This window comes from Otolemur garnettii, unplaced genomic scaffold, assembly GCF_000181295.1.
Source record: "Otolemur garnettii isolate 467f Iridium unplaced genomic scaffold, OtoGar3 scaffold00016, whole genome shotgun sequence".
NCBI lineage: Eukaryota > Metazoa > Chordata > Mammalia > Primates > Galagidae > Otolemur > Otolemur garnettii.
This window is the reverse complement of record NW_003852411.1, coordinates 18,903,996-18,913,691: the sequence shown is the minus strand read 5'-3', so window position 1 is coordinate 18,913,691 and position 9,696 is coordinate 18,903,996. Positions and strand designations below refer to the sequence as shown.

The following is a 9,696-nucleotide window of genomic DNA, read 5'->3' as shown; positions in this document are numbered from 1 at the left end:
CCATATTAGTTTCTAGCCACACCATTGGTGTATTTTCAAAATGGGGAAGGTTCTGAATTAAAGACATTAAGTTATTGTCTCTCCTGGGTGGTCCTTGTCTTCTTGCCTTTCTTGATTCTAAGGATGCCTAGATCCTAGTTTCAGCTCCTAAACTGTAGTTCTTTTCTGATCTCTAGTGTTTATATGGGTGGTATTTACTCTTGAACTTTATCTATGTAAGTTTAAAAATAAACCTCAGATTTTAACTTAGATTTCTGTGAAATGAAGTGATGCTCTGTTATTAATTTCAAAGTTGAAAATTCTGTGTCATTACCTTTCGATGGATACTTTTAGTAATGTTTTTTTCTTAGACTTCACATTGATGAGAGTCTTTAGGCTGTAATAACATAGAGTTAGGAGGGTCTACATTTACCCTGTAATATCTCTCTTTAATGCATGTGTGATGAAAATTTTGTCATGTAATAAGTAAATAACTGATAGTTGCTCAAGCTATATCTGCCGAAGAAAACTGTGGTCATGGAAAGTTACAGATTGAAGAGTTAGGGGAGAAGGATATCATAATGCAGTTGAAATATTTGCATAATGGTATTTCCATTTTTATTCTTTTAGGTAAGCAGAATTTTATATAGTTTCTGTACAGCATTCAAACGTTCTTCCAGACAAGTGTCTGATGTGAAAGACTCCATTATTCCTACCCCTGACAGTGATGTGTTTACCTTCAGTGTTTCCTTAGAGGTAAAAGAAGATGATGGAAAAGGAAACTTCAGGTGAGCTATTTGAAAAGAATAAAAATTAGCATTGTGCGTGAAATATATTATTGTCTAGAAACTTTACAGTGGTTGGCATAAAGATTTAAACTGATAAATATCTGGCTGGCTAATGAATGAATATGTTTCACTGTTCTTATCCTTTTTAGATACTTAAATGATTTTCTTAATGATTTTAGTTTTGTAGAAAATTTAGTAAATAATAGAAGTAGAATGGGGTGGCACCTGTGGCTCAAAGGAGTAGGGTGCCAGCCCCATGTGCCGGAGGTGGTGGGTTCAAACCCAGCCCTGGCCCAAAACTGCAAAAAAAGAAAAAAAAGTAAAATGAAAAGCTATAAACTTAGCCACAACCTCTTTTTAACATTTCTTTCATTCCCTTTACTTATTTCTAGGGGAACTTTTGCACAATTATATATATAATTTTTTTTCTCTTTATGGTATAATTTTATCATTAAAATGTTCTTCAAATTATTTCTGATGGTTACTGATAATACATGATTTGACTAAAATTTAATTAACTTATATTAACCTTCTCTTGTACATTCAGAATATTTTCCTCCATTTCAAAAATAGTCGATTAATGGGAAACAGTTATACTATGTACTATTTAATAATCATCTATGGACATTAACAGTGCTTTTAATTCTAATGATAATTGCCGGATAGTATTTTATCTGTATTTTACCAATAGAAAAACTGATTCTCAGGTCAAATAAGTTGTTTAGGTTATTTTTGTTTTTCAGATCAGATATTCTGTATTTTTGACATTTATTATTTTAATGAATTAATTCAGAAGAATAGTCAATCTAGGCCTAGGTTAAAATTTTTTAATTTTACTCTTTTTAGAGAATGAGGCCTTACTCTGCCCTCCAGGCTAGAGTATGGTACAATCATAGCTCACTGTGGCCTTGAACTTTTGGGCTCAAGTGATCTCCTTCCTCAGACTCCTACATAGCTGGGATTATAGGTACATGCTTCCATGCCTGGCTGATTTTTAAGAAAGTTTTTATTTAGAAATGAGATCTCTTTTCTTTTTTAAGACAGGGTCTCTCTCTGTCACCCAGGCTGGGTTTTGAATTCTTGGCCTAATACAATCCTCTTACATCACAGGGATTATAGGCATAAGCTACTGTACCCAAGCTGTATATCATGTCAATTTTAAGATCTTGGTTTTAGCCTTGGTTAGGAGATAAAAATAAGGCTCTTGTAAATCTAGTTTAAAAATTAATAGCAACTCTGTTTTGCTGACTATTATGTAATTTTACTACCTGTGGCATTTCATTTCAAGAATATAGTGCTTTGCTTAAATGCTTTGTTTTGTTCTAACCTTGGAATAGGTTTTTTTTTTTTTAATCATTTATTGGATTATTGTATTGGTAATTCTTGTTTTCTCTGAATATTTCAGTCCTGTGCCTAAGGATAGAGACAAATTTTATTTCAAATTAAAGCAGGGAATAGAGAAGAAAGTTGTGATTACAGTGCAGCAACTTTCTAACAAAGAATTAGCTATTGAAAGGTAAGTGGCTTGCTTCTAAATGCTATCAGTGTTTTACTATAATGTATTAATGTTGTTATTGTGTGAGATACACTATTGAATCTCAGCTGTATCTATTACTCCCTGTGGCTTTTCACTAGACTTCAGTTTTTCTAATTAAAAATGAGGATGAGGGTGGCACCTGTGGCTCAAAGGAGTAGGTGTTGGCCCCATATGCCAGAGGTAGCAGGTTCAAACCCAGCCCTGGCCAAAAACTGCAAAAAAAAAAAAGAGGATGAAAACAATAATTCTTTCTCCAAGTTAGATGTAACTGGTGCATTAAAAATCTCAATTAATGGGGGAAATAAATATGAAATGGCTTTATTTTTTCAGTAAATACTACTTCCACCCTGGTCATATCCCTTTTTCCTACTATTCCTTGTTTGCATATAGTATAAATACCTTAACTTTCCATTCACTTTTGATATTTTTCTTCTTAGCTAGGATTTCAAAAGCTTATAGATGCCTATCTTTTAAATATATAAATGCACACACACATATGTGTAATATGTATGTCAATTCACAGAAAAGCTATTCAGAAAACAAAAGAACTTGTAGACAAAGGATACTTTAACAAAGTCAATAACAAATGATAACTTTGGAAAAATATTTGTAATGTAGATGACAGATAAGATATGTAATGTAAAAATTTCTTTCTTTTTTTTTTTTTTTTAAATTTCTTAACAATTGGCAGAAAAGAAAGGAGAAAAAAAGGCAAGAGATGAATAGACAAATCACAGGAAAGCAGGTCAGGTGGATACCAAACGTGTAAAAACGTTCTGATTCACAAATAGGGAGATGCAAATTGAAGTAACCTTAAATCAAATTGCAAAAATATGTGGTGATGGTCGAGCTATGGGAACAGGGTATTCTTATATTGTTAATGGAAGTGAGAAGTATGTGTACACCCTTTTTGAAAACCAGTCTGGCAACATCTATAAAAATAAAATAATACCTATAATACCTCCCTTCTCCTAGGGAGTCTATGCTGAAAGTATCACTATTATTAGACCAAGACCCTTGGCATTCTCCCTGCCAGAGGTTCACTGAAAAATATTGACATAAAGCAGATTGATTAATAGCCGAAAAGACATACTTTTTTTTTTTTTTGAGACATAGCCTCATTTTGTCACCCTCAGTAGAGTGCTGTGGCATCACAGCTCACAACAACCTCAAACTCTTTGGGCTTAAGAAATTCTCTTACCCTTATGGGACTGTAGGCGCCTGCCACATGATGGGCTATTTTTAGAGACAGGGAGGGAGGTCTCGCTCCAGCTCAGGCTGGTCTCAAACCTGTGAGCTCAGGCAATCCACCAGCCTCGGCCTCCCAGAAGGCTAGGATTACAGGCGTGAGCCACCGTGCCTGGCTTTAGGCATAAAATTTTAATGTGTATTCTTGGGAGCCTCCAGAATGAAGAGCCAAAGAAACATGGCAAATTGTCCATTTTTATGTTCAACAAAGTATGGACAGCTATGTAGAAATATGATTGGACAAAATGGGAACGATCTAATGTTAATAGACTGAGCGGAGAAACTCAGCAAAGCCTGTCTAGATTCTTTTTGGCCTCTTCTGAGTATTCTTGGTCCTTTCTGGGTATGGGGTCGGACCCTCCCTGGAATGAAAAGGAGGGTGTCTTAGGACCTGCAGTCAAACAAGACAGGTCAGATAATTTCTGTATGGCCTGTTTTTACACAAAATAATTTTAGGTTTTATGTCTGGCTTTTGGGAAAGGGGGTTCTGGCTTTTATGGCCTGCCTTAGGGAAGATGGATTTTAATTTCTATGGCTAGCCTCAGGGGAAAGTGGGACTGAGAGACAGGACAGCAGAAAGTCAGAACAAAACTGTTTTGATTCTGAGATCTTCATTTTGGGGTACTGTTTTCTGAGCTCCAACATTATCTAAGGACATCTTTTTAAGGACATTTATTAATGAATAACATTGTTTGTAGTGGCCAAAACTGGAAATACAAACACCTATTTACTTAACTTCCAGGACTGGGAGAAATTGGTGATAACCAAGGGAAAGAAAAAGCTATTCTTCAAGATTGCTGCATAGTATGACTTTTTATTTGGAAGTAATTGCAAACTTATAGAAGAGTTTAGAAAAATAAAATTAGTACTGAGAATTCTTGTATACATTGCTAATTTGGGTTTTTAATATTTCCTTATGATTAGATTCACATTATTCTTTGCTATATAGTTGATCTATCCTTCATCAGGTATTATGTCTGAAGGTAGCTTGATAACCATCTGTTTCTTGCTGGTGATGTTACTTTTGATTACGTAGTAAAGATCTGGTTTCCTCACTGCATAGTTTTTATCCTGCTTTGCAACTAGTAATCAGTCTGTGAGGAGACAGAATAAGATCAGGAAAATATATCCTGCTGCTCATCAAAATTTCTTCCTTGATTTAACATTCACTCATGATTCTTATCTGTTCCAGTCTTTACTATGGTAATTACAAAATTAATAATTTTCCAACTCTTTCACTTCCTCTACATTTACCAATTGGTCCTTAGCATTCTGATATAAACCAGAGCTTTTCCTTCTCTTCCATTTATTTAATGTGTTTATTTGTATATTTATTATTGGTATAGACTCGAATTTCTTTTTCCCTCCAGTACTTTAACTCATTATAATACTTAATTATTTTGGTGTTCAGATTGCCCCAGAGTTAGTCAGCAGGAGTTCCTTCAAACCCTGTGTCTTTATAAGTATTTATAGTAAATATACATATAATTAATAATAAATGTTTTTTAAAATCTTGGAGTTTTATAATTCAATGGTATATTATACCCAAACAATGCCTGAATATGTCCCTTCCTTTTCTCAACAAAAAGATTCAAGTTCGATTAACTTGAGTATAGAAACCTTGACAAATATAGGTGAAATAGTTGAATACCTAGTTATAAATATTTCAGTTGCTAACTTGGTTAAACATTCACACATTCATTTTAAATATATTATACAAAGTAATATCTTAGAAATGTTACTTTTGCTTCCTCTTATATTCACAAAGCAGTTTTATTTACTGAAGATTTAATAATCTTTAATAATCTTCAGTATTGTCTTCATTATCACTTAAGCTACTGTCTGAGTAATTTTAAGGCATTTTTCCAGAGCTTGTGATCCTCAGCTTCTGCCTAAGCTGCTTTAAGGAAGCAGCCTTTTTTTTTTTTAATTGAGGGTACAAAGAATTAGATTATAATGTTTGCATTTGTTAGGTAAAGTCCCTCTTATAATTGTGTCCTTTCCCGAAGAGGTGTGCCATATACCCTAACAATGTGCCTATTAAATGGGAGCACACCCAGGCCCCCATTGCCTGCCCCCCCACCTTGAATTGATTTGAGTTTTTCTTTTATGGGGGTGTATAATAGATAGTCTATTGGCTTCGTATTAGAATTGAGTACATTGGATTCTTGGTTCTCCATTTTTGTGATATTTAACTAAGAACATTTTGTTCCAACTCTGTCCAGGTTAATACAGGAAACTGTTTTTTGAATCAGCATATGTTGCTATCATTAGAAATCTTATCGACACAAGTACACATTTGTATACATTAGGGTAATTGTTTTTGAAATTAATTAGAATGCATAACTACTTATAATTTTGCTTTTATTTTTTATAAATTGATTTTTTTTTTTGAGATAGAGTTTCACTATGTCACCCTTGGTAGAGTGCTGTGACATCACAGCTCACAGCAACCTCAAACTCTTGGGCTTAAGCTATTCTCTTGCCTCAGCCTCCCATGTAGCTGGGACTACAGGCGCCTGTCACAATACCTGGCTATTTTTTGGTTATAGTTGTTATTGTTGTTTGGCAGGTCTGGGCTGGGTTCAAACCCACCAGCTCCGGTGTATGTAGCTGGCACCCTTGCCCCTGAGCTACAGGCGCCAAGCCTAAATTGATTTTTTAATTGACAGAAGTTGTAGATATTTATTGTGTACAACCTATCTTGATATTGTATTCATTGTGGAATGGCTAAATTATATTGATTTTATTTCAGTATAACTATTTTGCCTTTGCTAATATCTAAAACTTGCAGTTATGGGTTTATATATCCAATAATAATTACTGAATCTGTGTTAAATATCTTTGCTTCCTGTTCACTCATTCTGTCAGGTAAACCCTATAAACATCCAGTAAGACTTGACTAAGATTTCCTCAGGATAATGAATCTTCCCCAAAGAATATGATGTTCAGAATAACAGAATTACCTCTGATATAAGGGATTTTTTTAATTTCTCAGATTTTTCTATTTTGGAAAAAATAAAGCTTTGCCTTTTATTGGATTAACTGTGGTATTTAATGTGTTTAAATCACCAACTGTTAATGGTGGAAGTTAAGGTAGTCCAGTAGGTGGCAGTCTTATCAAGAGAATTCTTTATACTTTCCTGACAAAGTTAATTTGTTGTATAAAGACATTGGTGTGAAATAAAATATTTCAGATTAAATAATTTTTGTTTGTCTTCTGAAGGAGAAAATTATATTTGTCATTTAAAAAAATTTTTCATTATGTAAAATTTCCAACATTCACAAAAGTAGAAAGAATAATATATTGAACTCTTATATATACTCATTACCTACCTACAATGCTATTATCATATACTGTTTTTCAAAAAATATTAATTTTTGTCATAAAAGCCATTTCTCTGAGCATTCAGTGGTTCAGACATTCTTCATATGCAGATATTTGACAAATTATGCTGCAGTTGTCTGTCTTAATCCCTTTAAGGCAAGTTATTTACACAGAATCTTTAGCATCTAGCGCAGCATGTGGAACACAGCTTTATACTTAGCAGTTTAATCCTTACTTAGCGCCTTCTCTACACTGGCCACTGGTCTAGGTGGTATTTATGAGGTGTACTATTATCTTCATTTTATAGTTAAGGAAACCAAGGCACAGAGGTTACAAACTTTCCCAAGGTCGTACAGTTAATTTTGAACCAAATCCATCTAGTACTGTTAATAGAACATATGCTTTTACTCTGTAGTCATGATTATTTAAAAAACTTAGCTAAATGAATAAAAAGTATATAAAACTTTATAAATTTAAAACATTGGCTAAATTTGTTATAATATGGAATGAATAACTGAACATGCACCTGAAAAAAATCCTGAGTTTTTTTTTTTTTTTTTTTTTTTGAGGCAGAGTCTTACTATGTCGCCCTTGGTAGAGTGCCATGATGTCACAGCTCACAGCAACCTCCAGTTCTTGGGCTTAAGCAATTCTCTTGCCTCAACCTCCCAAGGAGCTGGGACCACAGTCACTGCCACAACACCTGACTATCTTTTGTTGCAGTTGCCATTGTTGTTTAGCTGGCCTGGACCCTTGGTGTATGTGGCTGGTGCTTTAACCACTGTGTTACAGGCGCCAAGCCAAAATCCTGTGTTTTTATAGAGAATAGTATGTAAAAACTGCTCTAATATCTTAGTAACTTCTAGTATTCTTTTTCTTTCCTCAATTACCCATATTGGATGCTACTTGTTAGTTAAGCTTTATTTAAGAACGAAACATAAGAGGGAAAACAATAAAAATAATGCCCAAAATTTAATAAACACTGTTTAATGGCTGCTGGACAGTTTAATTGTTTTACCAACACATGAGGAAGGTACTGTTATTATTAGTTATTTTTGTAAATGATGAAACAGGTTTGCTTAGGTTAAGTAACTTAGGTCATTTGGCCAGAAACTGGTAGAGCTAGTATTTAAACCAAGCTGATCTAATTCCTGAGTGTATTCTCTTAAAGAGTCTCTTCAAAACCCAGGTAAATATTCATTATATACCAGGGTAAAATTAACCAAGCTAGTTAGAAGACACATGAACTGGTGTTCTTTGGTGTCTTTTCAGTTGAATTGAAAATGAGAACATACAGATGTTGGGGTATTCAAGTGATTGCTCAGGAATTTCACACCCACTATGTTCTGGGAGAAAAGCTGATTGATTTGTAGAAGAGAAAGCCAACATTAACAACTGAGAGGAGAAAGCAAGATAATTATAATCTGCAATGTGTGAGATCTGAGCCTACTTATTGAGGGGATAACAGATGAAATGTTAAAGTGTGTGAACATCTATTCAGGTCGAGCTCTTCCTGTGTTCCCAAAACAGAAATGGCAATCATTTCTGTCCCTGACCAGCTGACATTTCCATGGGTTTTGATATCACCACATGTAGAAATATTGTCATAGATTTTCTTACACACTACTTTTACTTGATATGTAAAAGCCCTGTCTCATGTTTAAAACATACTGCTACTGGCACTGTTACCTTGTACCCACTTGGACACTTTCAATTGATTGCTATGCTGATATCCAAAAAACGAGAAAGGGAAGGGGAAATTTTTTAGTTTTTGCCATCTTAGTTATCTGATTAGTTGATTTTTTTGAAGTATTTCTTCTAATTTCATAATAAAATGATTCCAGATCAATAATACCCTGTACATTTATAAAATTGACCTCTGTACAATTCCCTAACAAGAAGAAGTTCTAATGATAGTAATTTCAGGCCTTGGGGAAGGGAATTGGGAAGAGATTTTTTGGCTTCAGGGTTTTTTTTTTTAAGAGTGTCACTTTATCACTCTTAGTAGAGTGCAATGGCATCACAGATTACAGCAACCATCAACTCCTGGGCTTAGGCGATTCTCTTGCCTCAGCCTCCTGAGTAGTTGGGACTACAGGCACCTGCCACAACACTTGGCTGTCTTTTTGTTGCAATTCCAACCTGCCAGCGCCTTACCCACAGGGCCATAGGCGCCACCCTGACGTAAGGGTCTATATCTATCAGATCACTGTGTTCCTAGGTGTCTGCCCTCTTGCCTGCTGTGCTAACCAGAATGAAACAATACAGCAAGCAAAACATAGTGATTAGGTTTGTTATAAGCATATAACTCAGTTTACTCTGAGTAACATGGGCCAACACTGTTAGAAAGGAAGGATTTCCATGAGTCACTTTTATCTCACTCTAATTTGGGGGATAAAATCATCACATATACATTAGAAAAAATACAACACATCATTAATAAAAGGTGATGATCCTATCAGACCATACAGAGCAGTAGGTTGAAGACCTATGTATAGGTTTATCATCTACAGAGTAATTGAGTGATGTGCCTTTAATGACAGATTTTGCTTCAGCTTTTAATTTGTGCTTGCTGGCTCACTTCAAAATCATATAATGACAAGTTTAAGTGATAAGAACTATACCCATAGAAGTAGTGATTGTCAGACACATTTGCTGTGACTTTTTTTTTTTTTTTTTGCAGTTTTTGGCTGGGGCTGGGTTTGAACCCACCACCTCTGTTATATGGGGCCAGTGCCCTACTCTTTTGAGCCACAGGTGCCACCCTGCTATGTCATTTCTTTGAGGAAAAGATTTTCTGGTTAAGAATTGTGGAA

General features: G+C 34.7%; 1 protein-coding gene across 5 annotated transcripts in view; it reads left to right on the top strand.

Moving 5' to 3' along the window:
- Window positions 1-9,696, top strand: part of RABGAP1L (RAB GTPase activating protein 1 like) — a 665,252-nt gene that overhangs the window by 104,164 nt on the left and 551,392 nt on the right. For all 5 annotated transcript variants that reach the window (XM_023510844.1, XM_023510847.1, XM_023510846.1 and 2 more), the window contains 2 exons: window positions 610-767; window positions 2,173-2,283. In XM_023510844.1, coding sequence (XP_023366612.1) covers window positions 610-767; window positions 2,173-2,283 — 269 coding nt within the window. The remainder of the gene's footprint in view (window positions 1-609; window positions 768-2,172; window positions 2,284-9,696) is intronic.